This window comes from Uloborus diversus, chromosome 4, assembly GCF_026930045.1.
Source record: "Uloborus diversus isolate 005 chromosome 4, Udiv.v.3.1, whole genome shotgun sequence".
Classification (NCBI taxonomy): domain Eukaryota; kingdom Metazoa; phylum Arthropoda; class Arachnida; order Araneae; family Uloboridae; genus Uloborus; species Uloborus diversus.
The window spans coordinates 89,282,227-89,305,595 of NC_072734.1; the positions used below are offsets into that span (position 1 = coordinate 89,282,227).

The 23,369-nt window shown below is 34.6% G+C and overlaps 1 protein-coding gene across 1 annotated transcript in view; it reads right to left on the reverse strand.

Moving 5' to 3' along the window:
• Positions 1-1,419: 1,419 nt before the first annotated feature.
• LOC129220113 (purine nucleoside phosphorylase-like) overlaps positions 1,420-23,369 on the reverse strand; it is a 38,891-nt gene continuing 16,941 nt past the window's right edge. The window contains 5 exon segments of the mRNA XM_054854455.1: positions 1,420-1,757; positions 4,992-5,010; positions 5,012-5,183; positions 6,968-7,143; positions 15,859-15,962. Coding sequence (XP_054710430.1) covers positions 1,555-1,757; positions 4,992-5,010; positions 5,012-5,183; positions 6,968-7,143; positions 15,859-15,962 — 674 coding nt within the window. The 3' untranslated portion in view covers positions 1,420-1,554.

Consider the following 23,369-nt stretch of genomic DNA (forward strand, 5'->3'; position numbering starts at 1 on the left):
TTGCTCACTCTAAGGTATTCCATTTCTGTTCTTTACACGCGTTCCATACAGTTTTAGGTCGCAGACGCTTATAGAAACATTTTTATTTCATTAACCTGCAGTCTGAAACTACAATTCTCAACGTTTACCGTTGGTTTCATATGTGTAGGAAAGCAAAAAATATGTCTAAAAAGCTATACATTTAAAAAGTTCTGCTTCTAAGGCTTGTTCCCGCAGCCATTCTTTTGAGCTATTAAAAACACTCGATAAGTAGATAGACGCAAAAAGAAGTGCGGAATGCACACCAGATTTTTTTTTTAATGTGTTCTAACACAATATTGAATACTGCGCCATAAAGTTTCAAAAAGTTCCTCAAATTGTTTATCTAAGGTTTGTCAACCCTGTAATAATCTTGTGAATTTTTGAAAACATAATTGTAGCTTTGCTGCTCTAGAAACATTATTGAGTAAGACAGAGAGAACACACGCTTTATGTACATATGTATTTTTTAAGAAATTGAAGCCGGAGGTTCTACCGATGTATTTCCAAGACCCTTAGCTTCTTGAGATGCATCTTGAATGAAAACACTCCATTAGCTGAATCTCAATTGGTTGTTAATTTAAACTTAGATATCGTTGCAAGTTTATGAAGCACGTTTTTTGAAATTGCATTAAAACATGAATTAAAAATGCAAACCCAATCCGCCAGCTACTTTATACGATCCCTTTGCGAGATTGGTAAAAACTATTCTCGCGAAGCGATCATGTTATCATAACACCTCTCATCATTGCACCGCTGTATCAATTTTCATTCTTTGCTTTGCTATTGAGATAAATCGGGAATTGGGGATGGTCGTCAAGTTTTTGCGTGTGTAATTTTGCCTTTTGTTGGGAATATTGCTCCCTCGTTAAGCATGGGGAGGGATCAGAATCATCAGAAAGATATAGAAGAAAGTTTCGTGATGGATGGAAAGCTTCTCGCTAGAGGTCTTGGGATACATTTTGATACAAAACTTTGCTTTATTGAATCTTAATTGGTAATTCATTTAAAATTAGATATTGTTGCAAGTTTATGAAACACGTTTTTGAAAATGCATTAAAGTGTAAACCAATCCACCAGCTACTTTATTCGGTCTCTTCGCGAGATTGGTGATAACCATTCTCACGAAGCGACTCCGTTATCATAACCCCGCCCATTTTCGCACGGATGTATCCCATGATTCCGGCTTCAATTTCATCTCCTTTTTACCATAGACGCGTCCTTTCTATCTAAATTTCTTTACTCTATGAGAAACATATGGCCCATCTATTTAAACAAAATATAACGAATCAATTTTTTCAAAACTTGACACTCTGTAAAAAGCACTTATTTTCGCGAGCTGGTAGTAATCGCGAAAATTTAAGCCACGCCAAAAATTTCGAGGCTCGAAAATTGACAAAATCTATTTAATTGCTGAACATCTTATGGAACACTTTTTCATAGAAAAAATAAACAATAAGGAAAGGACTAAATCGACAAGCTTTTGGTATATGATATGAAAATATAATTTTTAACCCAAACAAATGCGTTTTTCTCTTATTCTTGAATTCTCGCTACCAGATTGGTTATTAGTTTTTCAAGATCAGCTTTTCGGCGATTGCTCGTTTCCAAGACTTCAGCGTGATTCGCCGATCTTTCTACGTCATATTCCATGACGCATTCATTAGTTATCAAGGAGAGGCCGAATACTCGAAGACCACAATGCTTTGCTGCTATAACTTCATGTGCTGTACTCATACCTGAAAATAAGAAAAACAACTGACTTTGGCGGTTCAACATAGCACTGTAAATGAGAAAAAATAACCCTCTACAACTCGCTCCGTAAGCAGAACTTTCAGTCCGAGAAAATAAGTAACGGAATGCGAGGCACAAAGTGAAATAGTTAAGATAACTTGCTTTTTTCAAAATGAAGAAATTTGAAATTTGTTCTGAAATTTTCGATCATGAAGAAAGAACAAGGTATTTTTGATCAAATAAATGAGTAAATAAAAAATTAATGAATAAATGAAAACAAAATGAAACAGTAAAAGAATAAATTAATTAATGCATATAAAAAAAAAAGTACATGAATGAATGAAATAGTGCATTAATAAGAAAATTAGTGAATGAATGAATAAGCACGGGAATTATTAAATGCAGAAATGTAAATGAAATAATTAATAAATGAACATGTAAGGATTTTGATAAAGGATTGAATAAGTAAATGAATGAAGTGCGACACTGCGACATCCGAAATCTTGGTAAAAGTAACGACATTTTTTATAATAATATGTATAGGTAGTAAAGCGTGGTATGTGACAAAGGTAGGTTAAGGGGTAAGGTGAAACGTCACACTTTGTAACAAAGTATGGTCAAATATACTGAAAAAAGGTACGACATCATTAATGGGCAGCTCCTTTTTCCGTTTTTAAAGATTCAGTAATAGAGCTTATCTTTTTTTCTTATTATAAAGTTTTATAATAATAAGTCTGGATCTCTGTGACGCTCATAGCTCCTAGACCGTTCGCCCGATTTTTATGAAATTTGGCACAAAATTAGTTAGTAGCTCAAGGGATGCACCTCGAAGCTATTTTTCTAAAATTCGATTTTGTTCCTTTTTTGTTTCAATTTTAAGCCCATCTTTCACGTAAATTTGATGATAAGAGGGAGAAATATTTCATTCTCATGAAAAAAGGATGGTTGTCACAATAGGATAGATGTTGCATATCCCAAGCTCTCTCTATTGTGGCTACCGACCTCAATTTTTTTTTTTTTTTTCGCGGGTAAGATTATTGCAGCTTTAAGGTACTCTACTTTTATATTTATGCAGAATGGCAGCGGGTTCACATCCCGCATCAAACTGTAGACTTCTAAAAATTTATTAGGTGTTCTTTAAGGCAGTATGGTTATGCCGACAGTTTGGTTATCCATGGGCACCGATATGCAAATTTTTAAAGGAGGAGGGGCTCGGATATTTCTCCCTGGTTTAGCAGGATATTTTCCGCATGGAAATCGATTTCAGTACAGATTAGACTTTTTAAAATTTGGCATTTTTAATAGCTTGTTCTTTAATGGCTGGAGGAAAAATGTTTTTTACATTTTTGCAAAGAAAAATATACTAAAAGCAAGGGAGTTCTAATTTTATGGGGGGGGGGAGACCTTGAGCCCCCACCCCCATATGGGAGTCTATGTGGTTACCACTTGAACTGCATCCTGTCTGCGAACTCTCGCTAATGCGATACATTTACTTCATCTACCAGATCGTTCGCACTCTCAGCTTCAATGAAATACCACCTGCCTCCACCTCGTTCATTCTCTATTCCGGACTGATGAGTTCATGTCATGACAAGGACGAAACTGCAATCTCCGGATGGGATAACCGGGCTGACGGTATATTGCGTGTAACATGGTTAAAATTTTCAAAAAAAAAAAAAAACCGACTGGATGAGAGCAAGTGTCTCCTGACGTTATGTTATCTGCTGCTGTTGCATGTTGCATTTTATGAATAATAAAATATTAGTTTAAAAACTAAAAAAACACGCTTTCGTAGCAAAATGAACTAAAAAGTAAAAAATAATCTTTGGATGATAGTAGTTGATCAATCACTTAATTTTAATGTAATACAAAAAAAGCGTGGGGTGCTGTCTATTTACATTTTTGCATGGACAACAAGCAGAAGAAATTCAAGACAACTGATAAGAAGCCCCCCACGCTTTTTTGTATTACATTAAAATTAAGTGATTGATCAACTACTATCATCCAAAGATTATTTTTTACTTTTTAGTTCATTTTGCTACGAAAGCGTGTTTTTTTAGTTTTTAAACTAATATTTTATTTTCTTCTTTTTAGTTTTTACTTGTTTTACGGAAAAATGTCGATGTAATGTTGTGCGGTAATCATATCTACATTACTTTGAAAATTTGAGATGCATTTGAATAAAAGTTTTGTTCAACAATGGTCTGATCAGCAATGAATTTCCAATTGAAGGCTCACCTAAATTTTGGCATGGAATTAGTTAAAAACAATTATATTTCATGTTCTAGTTACCTTGGAACATTGGAACAAATTTTTGTCTGATGCAAAAAAATTAAAGGTTTTTGTAGATATTTTTAAATAATTTTTACGAGCATTTTTTAAATATATTTTTAAAATTTTTTTCCCTTTTCACATTGTTGGGATTTATGCCAAAAAATTGATTAAAATTGAAGGAAACTAACAATTAAAAGAGTTAATTAATTAATTTGATTATAGAATATTGCATTGTCATCGGGTCTGAGGTCACGTGCCAAATTTCAAAAGAATCCGATCGCAGGAAGTGGGCGAAATTTTAGCTGCAAGATTCCGTTACAAGATAACATACATACATACATACATACAGGTGAAGCTAATAAAAGCGTGTTAAAAACTAAACATTACGGTTAAGTCTTTTACTTATTTTAAATGCATGCGACAACCATCACTATTACATGCAACAACCAACCCATGGTAGGGGGTAGGTTGCCACATTTGAAAAGAGTTTTCAAAAATAGAAAATATTTTTTTTTTTTTATGGTAAAAAAACACTATCTAAACAGTGGTATCATGTAGATAAAATGCTTACTTACGAAATTCTTGTATGAAAATGTTCGTACACATTAACAAAATAATTATAAAAACTAAAAACAAAAATATGTGACAACCAACCCTTCCAAGGGCGCCCATATCGGGGGGCAGGGGGGCCTCGAACCTCCCTCCCCCCTTGGAAATTAGAACTTCCTTATTTTTAGCACTTTTTTTTTTTTTTTTTTTTTTGCAAAAATATAAAAATATTTCTTCTCCAGCCATTAATGAATAAATAATTAAAAATGTCAAATTTTAATGACTAATATTTCCTGAAATCTGCCTCCATGGAGAAAATATCCTGCTAAACCATGATTAAAACTTCTGAGCCACCCCCCCCCCCCCTTACAATTTTGCATATGGGCGCCCATGATCCTTTCTTGAATTTTACTCACCAACTGCGTCTGCTCCCAAAAATCTTCAGAGCCCTTAGTTCTGAGACTGTTTCGTAACATGGTCCGCCGACCATGGCGTACACTCCCTCCGTTATATGTTCGCCGAACCCAAGATCTTCGGCTATTTCTCTCGCAATCTTCCGCAGCTTGAGATCGTAGGCGTTATTAATGGCTGGAAATCGTGGACCCCACCTAATACAAATATGACAATGTTACTGAATTAAAATTTTAGAACATTGTGCAGGTAAGGAGTACAGTTAGATCCCTTCACTCTAAAAACAACTATTTCAAAAATGACGAAAAAGTACTCAAATTTCGAACATATCGCGAGTTAAAATGGCTCCGACTACGTGGTAATCAAATATGAAACATTCAAACACTCATCAAATACTCAAATCAACATGTGTGTTCATTTTTGAGGTATTTGTGCTCATTTGTAATGATTTCAATACTAAATATTATGTACTCATTTTTGAGTCTGAAATAATTCAGCACACTATTTAAAAACATGGGTATACTCATTTTTGAAACAAAAGGTTTGATGATAATTTGAAAGCATGAATGTTCTCATTTTTGAAAACTTCATTTTTCTCAGTGTTTGCAATGAAATTCAAGGGATTGCAAATTTTGCTCGTTGTACCGAGAATTTCGAAGAAATGGAAATCAAGTAATGTAATGGCAGTTGCATTATTAATGGCAATTACATTTTAATGAGATTTTAATGTATCTTCTATCAGGATGATACGAATAAAATATTTTTGAAATATTTTCCTGGTTTAGAGGAATACAAGTTTTGAAGAAAGAAGTGTCTGCAATTTTAAATGCTGTTTGCATCTAGTAACTTTTTTTTTTTTTTTCAATTTTATTTATATACTCGCTGCTTGCTCCGTCGCCCGGCTTTGCACTGTCAACCTAGAGGAGAAACGTTTCGTCAAGTGACGTATCGGTCAAGTTAAACAATCGGGCAACAAATCAAAGAAAAAAAAATAGTGTAAAAGTTCCCATCAGATCAATGACAACAGTCCCTAAAAATCGCTTTAACATTTGGACATTAGAGGCAAAAAGCACTATTGTCCGTTTTCCACAAGCAGGCACTTGACTCCTCCCTCGTCACGTGGTATCCGATGATTCTATTTCGCTGTTTTTGGCAGAAGGTATATTCGGATCTTAGGATTTTGTTGTAAAAGCAGCAGTTTTTAAAATGTAAGAATAACTAAAATGACAACAGACAAGTGAAGCAAGTGATATAAAGGACACTAAAACTCTTTTTTCACATTAAAATGCACACTCAAATTAAGGATGTCTGGTTGTCTTCTTCAGAAGCACGTGGATAGCTTACCGATCACCCCCGCGTAAAATGGAACTCTGCGTTCGAGGAGCCGTGGCGAAGTGCCTTCTCATGAAAAACGGACAACAGTCACTAAAAATTCCATTTCCGGTGAGGTTGAGTCATGCATTGGGAGAGCTTTAAAATGTTTGCACCGATCTCGGCCGTGGAAAAAAATTGAGGGTATATTAGTCGTGAGTGTCTTTTTCCCTATGAATAAAAATTTAAATTTATCGCAAAAAGAAAAACATTTTTTGTAACTGTCGATATGTCTAATCCAACACGCAAATATTTAAATCAGACTAAAAGTTAAAATCAAAAAATATATGTTTTACTCATCACCCAGTAGATTTCTTAAACAGCAATATTTCAACAAATCAGTTAGTGGAAAGTCGCCTGATTGTTCAAAAAACACCAAGTTATCGTTTTTCACTGAATAACTATAGTTTTCCATTTATATTTGATGGGCGTAACTTAAATTCATAAGCCTTTGAATCAATGCTGTCAAAACAGCGTTTTAGAGAATAAGCAACCTGATTATTCCACTGAATTCTGCTGCTGTGCAATTGAGTCAAACACACACATTTACTTCAATATCAAATACTTCGGATTACTTGAACTCCAGTGTAAAATATTCCTTTGTTCTCACCTCTCATCGTTTCTGCCTCTCAAAGGATTGTCTCCTGCAAATCCTGGAAAGTTGATGTGATCTTTTATAATCATGATATCTCCAGCTCGGAAGTCCGAGTTGAGACCGCCGGCGGCATTCGTAACAATCAAGGTCTTCACTCCAATCAGTTTCATCACACGAACCGGCATCGCACACTGCAACGAAATTTTCAAAATGAGAAAATCCGAAACCGAAATAAAGCGTTGTTTGCAAAGATGCAGCATTTGAAACACTTGGTAGGAGAAGTCAGGGAGGTCCATCCCCCTGACAAAGGTGTCCCCCCCCCCCAAGTTCGGCGCAAATCACCCCGCCCCCCCTCTCATTTTCGTCAAGCCTTTTTGTTTTTTATTTAATTTAATTTTATTTTATTTTATTTTATTATTTTTTTTTTTGCCCTTTTTTTATTTTATTCATTTTTTAATAATAATTATTATTATTTTGTTAAAAACGTTTTGTGCTACACCAATAACATTTACATACATACACCCAAAATAATTAAATAAAATAAATCAATACAATATTAAAATCCCCCCCCCCCCCCAATCTCCTCCTGTGAGCACCCTTGGGAGAAGTACTGCACTAAAGCAGATAATCTCAAACAAAATCACCTACCGAAAAACAGCATGTGTTGTCGCAACATTTCTAAATGTTGATGTTGTTAACTTGTAGGAATTCGAAGTGAAAGACAGAATTAATAAGAATTAATAATTTTAAAACCTAAATATTTATCCAAGTTTACAAAACTTGAAATGTCCCCCCGACCCCTCGCGCGCCTTCGAGAGAGTTATCTCTCGAGAGTACTGTCTGAGCACGGATTGTAAGGAAAGGCAAAAATACGGTTTACAGACGGAAATGGGCGCATCTATTAGTTTTTAGGGATGTCAGCTTTTGCAGATGTGAGTTGGCCTCTAAATTAAGCAGCCTCTCATTCAAATAAGCGGAACACGAGCATCAAATTTTTACTTTTCCCTCTTATTCAGGTAGAGTCTTCTAACTGGACGTTTGCCAATTGTATACAATCCGTGGTTGGACTGTAGTTTCTCGTTTAGTCATCGAGTCTATGAAAAAAGAGTGTTTTTATCGTCTTTTTTCCAATCTGTAGTGCTTAAATTTCTAATGCTTCAATTTCTGGTTTTAAATAGAATTGTTTTCGCTTCTTAGTCTCTAGAGTTTTTTTTTTTTTTTTTTTCTTTTTCTCTTCTTTTTACGAAATCACAATGCCTAAACCATCAATGTTCAAAATGCACTGACTACGATTTTTTTTAAATTACCATAATAAGGCACAATAAGCATTGAAATTTTCATACAAGTGCTCTATGGCATTGCATAGTTTCCATCGATGACAGTTTCAGATGCTAATTTACTCCGCAGAGTTGATCAGTAAACCATATGATGGTGTAATAATAAAAAAAAAATCTAAATCAGTGGCAATCGAAAAACAATAGTAAAACATGATTTTCTACGCTTAAACTCTTATGCCCTCGTCTCGTTATCTAAATACGAGTCAAACAATCAGTGAGTTTCATTGCGAAATGGAAGATGTCTTTTGCCCGCGTTGTAAAGGGTGTTTTTTTTTTTTTAGAGGTATAAAACTTTAAGTTGGCAACACTGTTTGATATGTGTGCCATTTTGATAGCTGTCACTTGTTTTGTGTTCAGTTCGGTTTACCATTTCATCATGAATAGACAACAAGGCGGTGCAACCTGCCACACAGCGCGCGTCACAATTGGTTTATTGAAAGAAACGTTCGGTGAACGAATAATTTCGCGTAATGGACCCGTGAATTGGCCTGCAAGATCATGCGATTTAACACCATTACCATTACCTCCGAGGGTCCCCTGTTCCTGTCACTGCGATTTAACACCGGTGGACTACTTTTTGTGGGGCTATGTGGAATCTCTGGTCTGCACCGATAAGCCACAGACGATTTACGCCTTGAAAGAGAACATTCGCCACCTTATTACTGACATACGGCCTCTATTGCTGCAAAAAGTGAGAAAATTGGACTTTCCGATTAGATTTTCTCCGAGCCAGCCGAGGTGGCCATATGCCAGAAATCATATTTAAATAAAAATGGCAAAGAATCATCTTTCGAATAAAGCAACATTCATGCCAATTAACAACATTTAACTGTGTTTTATTTGAACCTTAAGTTCTCTACCTCTAAAAAAAATATCCTTTAGACTACCACACGTAGATGGTGAAGTCACGTGTTACTTTCTATTTCTCGCCAAGTTTTTAAATTTAGCTACTTTTCTTCAAATTTCGGCCGACTGAAAGACGCTAATGCGTCAAATAATTTATGCGTAAAAAAAAAGTATCACTACACTCTCTCGATTGGTACCCCTTTTTTTTCATTACACAATTCGTGTAGGTCTCCAGGGAGAAACAGATTATTAATATTTAAAACTTTCCGTTTGAGATGATTTATTTAAATAAAAATTCCATGAGACATTGAAGACATTGACGTCTCCGAGAGGTAGGTGAGTCTATAATGCTCGTGAAATGAATGACATCTAACAGACGTAATTTCAAGTCAAGGGATTAAACGCTTAAACATCCGCCTGAAAGAAAAGGAAAATTCTGTTATGAAATAAAAGTAACGAGGTCAAGCATAATCATATAAATAAGCGCCAATGATCGAGTAACCAGCGAGTTTCAACAATGAAACGCGTCAGGGCATCATAATTTGATTACATGTTTTGGTAATGTTTAACAGGCAGGGAAAAGCTTTATTGTAGCAAGGCTGAACGCGATTCGGTAACTTCACTGTTTTACTGGTTAGACTGTGTCATTTCAGGGGAATGAATAAACGAAAAAGCGCTCCAGAAAACGTAACTTTTGAACGCAAATATTTTTCAATTGCGAAACCTTTTTGTTTTCTTTTTTTTCATTCTTACATGAAAGTGTAACCTACTAGAAGTAACCATAAACAACCATAAACAATGGCGCAGTTAAGTACCAATTATTTTACTCATAAATAAAAAAAAAATGTAAAAATGCCTTGTTCACGGAAATTTAAAAAAAAGAAAAAAAAACTTTTAATATTTAAAAATCAAGGTCAATTTGATATCAATGTAGTATTTTTGTTAATTACGCAAACAATCAGCTATTTTAATGATTAGTGGGAATATAATATTAAGCTCTTTTAATTAATGTACGGCTTAATTAGTAGTTTTCAAATGTATGCTAAAAATAGTACATATTTAGTAAATTTGAGAATATACTGGCAATTTATAATTTTGGTAGAATGCCTATTATTGATGTATTTCCCCTCCGTCATTTATTGTCACCTCAGAAATAATGACATCGATAAGGTCTGTCATGGAAGTAAGGAATTTTCCATTAATATAGGCCTAATAGATGCGATTTTCAGGTAAAATGTTTTTTCTTCGTTGCTACAATATGTACATGTTAAGCATGTGAAAGTATGTTCACTTCTTTTTTTACATTAATGTACATCCTTGAAGCTCAAATTCACGGAGATGAGAAGTCAGAATAATCGCGCTACGTTTTTAAAGCAAAATCTATCTTCTTGTTTTTCGACCAAAATCTCACAGCTTCAATTATGGCTGAGAATAAACAAGGGGACTCCCTTGCGTCATAGAAAATAAAATTTGATGTCATTACTGCCACGTGTTAATAAGGAATGGCAATTTGTGCTTAGGTAACGGTGGTGAGAATTTATTGTGTGACACGACTCCTTGTTTTACTAAAACGAACTAAAACACAATGTTAAAAAATTAAATATACTTAAACAATTAGTATTTGAGACACTTGTGAAAGGAATAACAAAAATAAATAAGTATGTACTTTTAATTAAACAAGTTATTAAGCAACATGAACAATCACACAAGGTGTGTGACCTGCCACGGCGATGAGAATTCGCATGTTGTGAACCAAAAATGCACTAAAATAAAAGTTATTATTTAAAAATTGTTGGCAGGTTCAAATAGATATATTTTTGATGAAATTAAAAATCATTGTTAAATGAATTGTTCCTTAAAGTTTTTACTGTAAAAGACGTGTGACGGAAAAGACTTTTTGACGAATGACCCATATACAAGGTCTATTCCGAAAGTAATGCAATTGAATTTCCTGGGCCGCTTTTATTGGTCAGAGTGGAACCAAACTACTTGGGTTAGGTGGGGTAAGGGGGTGACCTTAAGGTTTTTCGGAAAAAAAATCTTAGTGTTCTCCGAGCTGTGGAAATGGCTGGACGTCAGTTAATGTTAACCTCTGCGCGCCGATGACTGTGTCACGAAAGAAATGAACACGATTAAGATTTGTTGCCAAACCAACAAAATCTCTTGAGGAGACTAACAAAATGATTTGTGAGGCTGACGAGGTCTCTTCTCTGTTCTACTCACAAGTTTTGAGGTGGTTAAAGACCTCTAGTGCAAAATGTGTGGAAGAAAATTTATACTTTCGGCGTTAAAATCAATTTTGCTAAACGGATTGAAATTTCAGGCATTGAGACTTCCCCAGGTCATTTTACTTCTTCTTTTGAGGACACTATTGATGCTATTTTCAGGAAATCATTTCCTCGTGATTCTTGAGTGCATGATAATTTCAACCACATGACTTTGCACAGCGAAGCTTAACTGTCATACGACGCCGTTGACGACGTTTCCTTTTCTATGTCGGAGGTTGATGGCGTAATAAAAAATTTGAGCTCAAATAAAACGCCGGGTTTCGACAGAATTGGTAATGAGCTAATAAAAAATTTTCATGAGAGTTGCCCTTCTGTTCTGGTGGCTTTGTTTAACCTCTACTTAGATCTTGGTGTTTTCCCGGATGCCTGGAAGAGAGCAAAGGTCGTACTCATTCCGAAGAGTACTGAATTATCAAAGACACATATTGATAATATTCGGTGCATTAGCCTACTTCCTTGCTTAGACAAGTGCCTAGAGAAGCTCTGCATAAGTAGACTCAATTTTCATCTAAGGAAGTACTCCCTTTTATGCGAGGATCAGTTTGGCTTTACTCCTCAAAAGTCAGCAGAAGATGCCTTGATTCGCCTTTGCGACATTGTCAATACAGGGAAACGTAAGAACTATGTGACTTTTCTCATCTTTCTGGACATCAAAGGAGCTTTTGATAATGCGTGGTGGCCTGGCATTCTGCATTTACTTAAGCAGCTCAATGTTTCTAAAAACATTTTTTATGTGATTAAGAGTTTTTTGCAATGTCGCTCTGCTGACCTCACTTTAGGAAATGTCACGAAGAGTCTTGCTTTAGAGAAAGGCTGTCCTCAAGGATGTGTGATAGGACCTTTCGTGTGGAACATCATTATGAACGATTTGCTTCGTATGCTCTCAAACTTTAAAAATGTTTACAAAATTGCCTTTGCTGACGATTTGCTTATTATTGTACAGAGCAAAGATTTTAATGATGCTTGTGTTTTAGCTCAAGACATTCTCAGTCAAGTGTCTGAATGGTCTGAATTACATAAGTTGGCTTTAATTCTTCAAAGTCTAAAGTTATGATGTTACATAAAAAGTCTAGGCCAGATCAGAGCATTAACTTAACTATTGGTAATGAAGCAATTGAAGAAGCCCAGCAGATTAAGTATTTAGGGGTAGTTCTATTAGTATCTATTTAGGGGTAGAAAGTAAATTGTAAGCTTCTAAGGAGAATTCAAAGAAGTTTTCTTCTGCGTATTATCCGAGGATATCGAACTGTTAGTTACGAGGTAGTCTTTGCAATTTCTGGTCTTCCGCCTTTAGACTTGCTTATATTAAACAATATTCAAGTTAAAGACGACTGTATAAAAACTAACGTTTATGACACCCTGGATGGGAAGCTTCCACTTTCATGTTTACCTCATCCTTCATGCAGGAAACCTGTTTCACTTATTTCTTATGGAAATGTCGATTTTCAGGACTATAAATTTATTTGCTTTACAGACGGTAGCAAGTTAGAGGGAAGGTTTGGCCTTGCCTTTGTTGTCTATGAGGATGAAGTGCAGAAAATTGCAGTCCAGCACCGAATACGGGATGAATGTTCTGTTTTCCAGGCTGAACTCTTAAGTCTAAACCTAGCTGTGAAGTGTATTCAGGATTATAGTCATGAGAATTCGGTGCATAAGTTTCTTGTCTGCAGCCATTCACTTTCCTCCCTCTTTCTCATGCGTGACTTGGCTACTTCTGAGAGACTTGCATTTGAAGTTTGGTTCATTTTGCATGGCCTTGATGGGGCTACTGAGGTTCATTTTTCCTATGTTCGAGCCCACAGTGGTAACTATGAGAGAGCGGGTAGACTAGCTAAGGAGGCAACTTGTTTTGATGTTACTTTAGCGATGTCTGTGCCGCTTTACGCTACGCCGGAAATACAGTGCGAGGGAAAAAACTGTTACGGACTGGAATGCCGAATATCTTGCCTCATCAAAAGCATTTTGGACAAAGTGATTTTTCCCCACTATTTTTCATCACTTGAAGTGCAAATTTTTTTCCTCCGACTTCCTGTCCCCAGGTTTTAACCGGACATGGTAGCTTCAATAGCTACTTGTTCCGCTTTAAAGTGATAAATAGTGATATTTGCTTTTGTGGTGAAGCCAAGGGGGATATTGAACATTGTCTAATGAGCTGCAAGTTGCATCGTGAGGCCAGATGTTTCTTCAGGGAACGTTTATATAGTCTGTTCTGTTCTTTCAGATCTCGTTTTAAATGTTCAGAGAGACTTGATGTTCTTCGGGGTTTTGTTTTATGTCTTGGACTCTAGTCTCGTTTTTGTGTATTATATTTTTTTTTTTTTTTTTTGTGTGTGTTTTGTATTGTGTTTTTCCTTTCTCGTTTATTTGTGTCTTATGTTATTCTTGAATGTGTTTTTTGTTCGTTTAAGCTTTTGTGATTTTTACTTACTTTTGCAAGCCTCATATTATACTTGTGGTGTGTGCTCTTAAATAAAATTAAAAAAAAAAAAAAAAACAGCAAAACCGACAACAATATGGCTGTGGCTCGTGTTCGTCAATTGTTGGACTTTGACCATTGATTGACCACCATGATGGTTGCCAATGAACTGAACATGTCGTCTACTACTGTGTTACACATTGTTACTCAAGATTTAGCGATGAGGAACGTTCGTGCCGAAACGCCTTGCCACAACGCGCTGCGAGTCCGCGAGTTCCTGACTAAAAACTAGGTGAAAACGCTGTCCTGACCCCCCTTTAGTTCTGACATCTCCCCGGCAGACTTTTTTTTGTTTCCTCGGATTAAGGCAGACCTGAAGGAACCCGTATTTCATCCATAGATGAGATCCAATCAACCGTGACGAAGACCTTGTGAGAGGTCCCCAAAAACGTCTTTCAATGCGCTTGCCAGTCATGGGAGAGACGCTGGAAAAAATGTGTAGAAGCCCAAGGACATTACTTTGAAGAATTTTAAGTGTTTGTGCAAATCTATTCAATAAATTACTTTAAAAAAAAAATTGCATTACTTTTGGAATGGACCTTATATGATAGCGAATGATCGAGTATCGCTCCTGACGTCATCAACAATGAAACTCGCGCCACAGCGTGATAATTTGATAGGTTTGGTAATGTTTGACCTCCAGGGAAATGCTTTATTTGGACAGGGCAGAACTGGATCCGGTATCGTAACTGTTTGACTGGTAAGACTCAGTTTAGGAGAATGAAGAAACGAAAAATTGGTCAACTATGAACGCTATCTACTTGAATTTAGGGTTAATCCCCTGGAGATAGAATCAAAATTTCAACTATTAAAACGTAACCAAACGGGCAATTGCTTCGTTCAAATGTAGAAGCAGTTTTCACCCGTCATACCTTGACGGGCCCCTTTCTAGTTGTTCATAATGTCAATGGGGCTCAATTGTAAAGTTATCTGTACTCTAAGCGATTTTATTAGCATACTAAGGGGTTGATTGTCTTGCATAAAGAAAGCCTCATCAAAGATTGGTGTCACAATATCCGAAACCGCTAACGGTCATATTCACTAGCGGATTCAATCGAAGCAGTGCCGGCTCTAGCAGTTTTGCCGCCCACAATAAAAATATTAAAAGGAATAAATTACACTGCAGGGGAAAACAAAAACTTCAAAAAGCTTCTGTAATAACTCTTGCTGATTCTTATGTGAAATGGCCCCCTGAATCCAATTATGACAACCGTTTTCCTCATACACGTCCCACTTTTCGGAAATGATGCCCCCCTCCCCCATTTATTTTATTGTATTTATTTATTTATTTTTATTTATTTTATTTTATTTATTTATCTATTTATTTATTTCAGTTTTCGACAGTTTTATGGCCATTATTTTTATTTGGAATATGGTGTTATATTTGACATTTTTGGTGTTATAGTTGACTCTTTTAGGGAGCAAGAGAGGTGCAAAGTTCAGAAGCATGAACATTGGGAGTAAGTTGGAAATCTCATAGCATATCCCCCCCCCCCCCAAAAAAAAAGTTTTTAAAATCATCAAAACCGATCTTTTTTTCTCACCTAGAGGTTTGTTTTGCAATTTTTTCTCTTATTTTTTCGGCATAAATCCGGACTATAGATCTCAATCCTATAAGTCCAAAGAAAAAAAAATATTCAAGTTTTTTTTTTTTTTTTACTACTAAAAGCATCTTCTAACTTTTCCTGGATTTAATTTTCACAAAGAAATAAGTTCACTCCAACAAAACTCAGCTGCAACCATTTTATTGATGATAAATTTTACTAATGTAATGGTAGTTTTGGTAGTCACTTGTTTTTTTTTTTTTTTCAAACCGCCATTAAATTGGTTAAACTTCTGACCAATTAGATGGTTTCAACTAAATTTTGCTTGATTTGACTAATTTCTTGATGAAACATTAAACTTAGTTTTAAAATTGTATTCAGAATTGCCTTATAATTAAGCTTTAAATATACATGCCTTCCACAACGAGTATCCTTCGTAAACATGAAACCTTCCCTGCATGCAGACTGTGGGAACGCCATTCAAAATCCCGAAAACCAACCTGCCTTTGTGTCCAGCCACTGAAAAAGAGAAAATAAGATTAGTTGTTTTTTTTTTCTACCAGATGGTAATTGGACTAATGCGTTGTGTCAATCTATCAATGCTGTGTGGTGCTCTTTTATTTTACTGTATATTAGGAGTTTCTTTCAAAATTTCATTGTCTAAAAAGAAGAGATTTTTTTTTAAAGCCATAAATAACTGCTTATCGCAGACGGAAGATGAAAAAAGAGGACAGTTTTAAAACTTTTCGCATCTTCTGTGTGCTCTGCATATCTCATCCTCTATTTAATAGTTATTTATAATGCGTTGTCATGACATAGCTGGTTCTTTTGTGCCTTTCTAATAGTGCCACTGTACCTGTACCCCATGCTCAGTCTTACTGTGTCCCACAACCCACAACTGGCGTAACAGGACAACTTAAATATCCCTTTTTTTTTAAATGATCACGAGACGCTTTTTTCCTCACTTGACCAAAGTTGATGCTTCTCTGATTTTTCAGATTACCATGACGACGGTTGTTTTTAATATTCATTCAGAGAGCGAAAGTTTCGTCGTCAAAGTTACAAATCGTTTGCGGTTTGATTTTATTCATTTTTTACTAGGGCTTAACTCAAGCGTAATTTAAATTTAAAAAAAAAAGGTTTAACGTTTTTTCAGAAAAAACACCTATAAAGAATAATTTAAACAGTGCAACTTCATCGAAATACAAAATTTCCAGATTACTAATTTCCATCGTTTAAGATGAATAAGAAATAAAAGAACAAAACGCTGCAAATAATCTTTATGATCAGTGTATTGGTGAAAATCTGCCATAAAATCTTTATCTGTATTTCCGCACCCTAATCACCATTTCTTTTTTATGGCTATGCCTCATATTACCTATTCTCGAAAATCACCCGTCATAATATGACGCGGCCATTTCCATTCCATTCCATTTATAGAAACAAGAATTCCAACGCCTATTGTCTTATCGGAATTCGTTATTGCGAAAAACGTAATTTGAAATCAAGACGTCAAAATTCAAATACATGCTGAATGCGAGAATAAATTCGAAAAAAAAAAACGAATGCAAGCTAAAAGTTGCCAAAATAATGTCCTGGATTTAAATTTTATTTTAAAACAAAATGAAAGCCACTACACTTAAACAAATAGATATTAAAAACACTGTGTTCCCTCTACTTTACTAGCCAGAAAATTTGAATATATAGTTACTTTTCTTCTGGTAATTTTACTTACAGATATCTAAGAGGAGCTTACCTCTGCATGAGCACTGGAGTGCCCCCCCCCCCCCAAAAAAAATCGAAAGTCGATTTTTCAAGTCGTACACCCTCTTATATTTTTCCTCTTAGGTCAAAACAGCTGTAAAAAAAGTTTCATACAATTTGAACAACGGCAACTCGTGCCACTTGCATCTGAAAACGTGAACCATCATTTGTAAACTAGGAAAACTAAATACCGTCACTTGTAAACTAAAAAAAAACTTTTTTTTTTTAAACTCGAAATTTCTGTTGATAAAACATTGCCCCCTCCTCCCCCCTAATGTACCACAAAAACATTTGTTAATCGTAAAAAACATTTAAGTATCCCACACTAGACCTAAAATTTATAATTTTCTTCAAAAAATTGATTTTTTCCATATTATTTTTTTTTTAATGTAAGGTAAATTTTAAGAAATTATCAGGCTGAAAAGTATCTTATATTTTTGAACGAGTAATTCTTGTGACTAAATATATATATATATATATATATATATATATATATATATATATATATATATATATATATATATATATATATATATATATATATATATATATATATATATATATATCGTATCTCGGAAACGGCTCTAACGATTAGCATGCAATTTTGGACAAAATTGTTGCTTAGCATTCTAAGTTAATCTTCATCAGTGTTTTTTTAGCAAAAAAAACGCAATTTTTTACAAAAAAAAAAACAGATTTTTAATATAAAGTCATTAAGTTAAGCCTTGAAAAAAACTGAATTGACATATATAAGGCAGACGATTTGCAACCATGACAATGAAAGTTTGTCTCTTCCATAGAGTAAAGAAATTTACATAGAGAGGCCCCGTCTGTGGTAAAAAGGAGATCAAATTGAAGCCTGAATCATGGAATACAGTGGTGCAATTATAGGTGGGGTTATGATAACCACCAAATAAAGTAACTGGCGGATTGGTTTATTTTAATTCATGTTGTAATGCAATTTCAAAAACGTGCCTCATAAACTTGCAATAATGTCTTATGTTTACATTTACAACCAATTGAGTTTCAGTAATGGGATGTTTTGAATCAAAATGTATCTCAAAATGTTTAACGAAAAGCTAAGGATCTTGGAATACAGCGGTGTAACTTCCGGCTTCAATTTCTTAGTTTAGCGGTGCCTCTCTATGTAATTTCTTTACTCTATGGTCTCTTCTCGTTTTAAAATTTTAAAACTGATTTAGGGTTGCCAGGCTTGGCTAATTTCAATCACACCTGACTAAAAACAAATTCAAAAGCAATATTTAAGTCGATCTAACTACCAAACGGCACGACCTTGAGGGTCACGGATTTGGACAAAATTCTAGATATAGGTCTATTCCCACTAGGTATGAATCCAGGTAAAGCGGTTTGACTGCATAGTTCCTAGTTCGGCCGCAACGGGGGTCCAAAGTTGCTAATTTGGACCTAGAAATGTAACAGAATTTCCTTTATATTTACCATTTTTACCTCTTTTACTGCTATTCTACTACAGTATGAGTCATTTAGATGCACTTGGCTTTGAATTAACTACGTTGAATACTATTTTTAATAAGTGGTACTCAAATTGAAATTGGATACTACTTTTAACTTCAAGAACTTAAAGGCTGAAATAGCATAGTTACAAGATATTTATCGTTTGCAAATGAAACTAAATCATTTTTGTTTTATATTAATTGTGTGCTAGTAAAAAATATTTATCTTTACTTTAACTGGATATTTACCATTTGTTATCAAATATGTTTCACAATAACAGGCAACGAAAATCGGTGAGGAGAGAAAGCTCCGATTTATTGCACATCTTAATATATAAAAATGGAGTTTGGTAAATTTGTTCCCTAAGATCTCAGAAACTACCCGGCAGAATTGGCTGAAACTTTCACCGTTTGTTCAGTTTGGTCCTGGGAAGGTTTATAGACCAGTTCGAAAAAAATCCGATTGATAGTTCCCTTTTTATTCCAATTTCAGTCCCAATTTTCGCATAAATGCCCCAATATGACGGTTAAAAAATACGTGCACATATTAAAATTATGTGTCCCATCGAAAGCGCTTATTTTTCTGCTGAAGATGGTATCTGTTAGAAAGTTCTAAGTTGTATGAAAAACGAGTTATGGGCTTTTTTTGTTCCATGTTCGAAGGCTCTCCTCAACCCAATTCATTATTTAGTGTATCATCTCAACTCCCAGTTGATAGCTAGAATTGTTGTACTGTTCAATATTTTTGTGTTTCGTCTGACTTTGAGGCTTTTCTCAAGTCAAATCTTAAAGTAACGTTTTTTTCCCCAAGATTGGCTAATAATAACTATAGATTTGGTTGTTTATTTTCCATTTAAACGGAACTTTAGCGTAATTAATGGTTTTTTTTAAAAATTATTTGTGCTGATTGGATTTTTTAATCATTATCCAATCTAATAGCAGAAACCTCGCCAAAATTTATGCAGAAAGATTTCAGTAGCGGATGCATTTGGCAGTTTTTTTAACTGTCACGGTTTTTGAAGTCAAAGACTACGTAATAATGTTTGTCAGCTTTCACCATGTAAACAAAATATCGTCAGTCAAAGAATCTTTAAAAACTTTTTTTACTGTAAAATAATCCAGCAACTAAATTAGGCAAATAGATAAACAGCACAAAAAAACTTTCATTAATGTGACTTTGTGCACAAATTCAAACCATCGCCAAATTTTACTACTTATTTTGGAAACATTACGGATGAAATTGTTTAGCGCCATTTTATGGTGACCAAAAGTATCTTAGTACTAGTCGACCCGTGCGGAACTCCGCACTGTATTTCGAATCGTCTCATAAGGCATTGCGGTCTTTAAAAATTTCTAAGAAAGAATATTATGAAGAAAAACCGAAAAAAGTAAACGGAAAAAAGTAAGCGCACAAGAGAAGGCATGTAATTTGAAGACATCAGTAACAAAACCTCGTTAAATACAACGTTGTGATAATTTGATCATCGCTCCCCTTTTGGTTGTACGTATTTTCAATGCAAATTTAAATATCATTAAAAGTGTGGTTGAGTGACATGTGAAAAATCAGTAATTTTGCATGTGAAAAAACAGGTTGTGGCAAATATAGTCCTGCCCATGTGAGCATCTGACGGAAAAAAAAGAAACATTAAAGAGATATTTAGTGGCACGGATTTGAACTGCCGCCATTCTGATTAACAGTACGACGCTCCAACAAACTTAGCAACTGTGCCTTCCTTTTCGAATGCTATTCATTGAAGGAATGCTTAATAAAACACAGTAAAAAAGTTTTTCGTCGAAAAAAGTATAATAAGATCATGCGCCTATGTTTTGTCATTAGCCAGCATGATACGATTTAAAATTATTCTTAAAACATGAAATTTGATTAACGAATGAGGAAGATCTCACTTAGCGATTGAAACAAACATTCTAGAGAAGATATAAATTCGGTAGAAAAAATAAGTGTTTTTATTTTTGAATATTGAACAATTTCCCATAGCAGGCTTCTTTAACCTGTACGGCTTAAAAGCCCGCACTTGTTTTTCTTTTAATCGTACACTTAAAATTCAAAACCAAAACCAGTTGAACTGAGTCCGTTTTTTTAAGTGTAATTTTTCGAACGTAGACAAAATGTTTTTTTTTTTTTTCCAGCTGAAAGCAAAGGAGTAGAAAATGATTACTTGCTAATGAAGTTGATAATAATTTTAATGTTTTATATCGTATTCGAATAAATAATTAAAGATTTACTGGTTGAAACTCGTAGTTTTAATTTGGCGTAGTATTTTTTCATTTGTACGAAAGTTCGAACACTGCTATTAGAAAAATCTACATTTCAGCATACAATGAAAATGTTTCTCTGCACAAAAAGGATTCCCTTGAGGTATAACTAATACTTTTTTTTATGCTTACATTATGCTCAGTGGTCTGGACGGAGTCAAAGCTTAAAAAAAAAGGAAGAAAACCTTTCGATTAGCAGTCAACTTATCTGAATGATAACTGTAGCCTGCATAAAGGAGTCGAAACACCAAATAGCATTCCAAATGCATTTATTTTATTACGTGTGTTATCTGTTGTATGTTATACGTACATGCAATGCTTAATATATTACTGTAAATTTGCTATTATGTCGGACAGCCCGAACTGGCCCGAAGTTCAGACAGTTTATTGCCAAACGCTCTACCGAAAAAAAAAAAAAAAACCACAGGTAATTTAAAATTTTTTTTCTTGTCGAGAAGGGTTTTTATTTTTGAAAATTTTTACAATTTGTTATCGCAGGCTGTTTGAACCGTTATGACTTAGATGGCAGCACGTGTTCATCATTTAACAGCACGGTTGAAATATGAAATAATTTGAACTAAGTTCTTTTTTAAGCGTAGCTTTTCAAATGTAGTAAACATGTGATATGCTATTTGTTTTTTTGCAAAAAGAAGAAAAATATATATATTACCCTTTAAATTGAGGTAGTATTTTTTTTTTATTTGTACAAAGAGTCAAATATTCATTAGAAGAATCTATATTTCAACATACGATTTATTATATTTTGCTGAACAAAAAACAATTCCAATGTAGTCTGAAAATCTTAAACCTGATACTTATATTTTCGCTTACATTATGCTTTAATTTTCTACCCGGAGCCAAAGCTTAAAAAAAAAATCCTTATAATCGCGTATCAATTTAGTTCCGTGTTGCATCAAGTTTTCATAACAGCTAGGAGCGTTTCTACCTCATGCATTCCCTCATATTTGTTATTCATTGTTATGTAATGCGCGATATTTTTCTAATTTTTTGATGCAGATTGTCCGGACGTGGGCCCGAACACGCATTCTCCTGGTTACCAGTCGAACGCTCTGCCGATCAAGCTATTCAGCTCTGTCGGTAACAGTGCAAGTTAAAGTTATAAATTTAACCGAAAACCTCATTCTGGTTCTTTAAAACAGGTTTTTTTGCCCGAAAAAACAATTTTTAGACCGTGGGTCTATTTTTCGTCAGTAGCCTGCACGATAAGCTTTAAAATAAGGTGTAAATCAAAGAAATCGATCAGGAATTGAGGAAAATCTCGCGTAGAAACCAAAAACAGGTTACAGAAATAATATATAAGGATATGGCGACAATATCTCTTTAACAAAAATTAGTAACATACCGTTTCACAAAGTAAGGAGGGAGAGCATTATCCAAGGTATCCCAAAACGATTCCTGCAAATTCGGTAATATTTTAAATCGCACCTAGAACCCATAATAATTGAAATTTTCCAAAATAACTAAAGCAAGTTTAAGGGGATCACGGACGCGCGGCTACATTTTTTTAAACAGTTCGTTCTTCAATAGACATACAGAGAAGGTAAGACTCAATGTAAAAAAAAATAAATAATAAGTATTAACTGATAAATCTTTTTAAACATGTGAAGTTTAATTTCATATTTCGGAAATTCTTCAAATTTGTATACGCTTAAATTTCGTGTTTTCATTTCTAAATGAATACTATTTTGCTCTTTTTACTTACTGCTACTTTAGTTTTATGAGTAAGGAAGAAGCTAGATTTTAAGTCACGTCAAAAGGGTGTGTTTTAAGTTCTTTCACTTAAAACAGAAAACAAATGCAAGTAACGATTGTTTCTGATAATTATCGCTAACGCTTATTGCAACGCTGGGTATTTTTGCTAGTATCACATAAAAAAAGAAGCAAAAAAAAAAAAATACAAGATCGTTTATAGACTTTCCGAGTAACTTAAATAATGCCTATAAATAAGTGCTCTCCCTTCCACTTGTTGTACTAACAAAAGAAACCAAATGTTGTTTGGAGAACGAACTTTGTTCCTAAGTCGGAAATTCCAATAAGTTAAAAATGCCATTGCATTTTTGGAGCCAAACTAGCAACTTCGAATCCTCGTTGCAGCCAAACTAGGGCCTATGCAGTCAAACCGCTTTACCTGCGTTCATATCTAGTGGGAATGGACTTATATCTACAATTTTGTCCAAATCCGCGACCCTCAAGGTCGTGCCGTTTGGTTGTAAGACTTTTTTTTTTTAAGCGGAACTATTGCTTGACCGTCTTATTTTATTTTATTTATTTATTTTCTTTTTTACACTTCAAATAGTTTCATATGTTTTTTGAAGCAGGCATCTAAATTTTATTTCGAGAAAACATGTCTTGAGACTTCATATTTTGTTAAGACCGTTGTTATAATTTGCTGGAG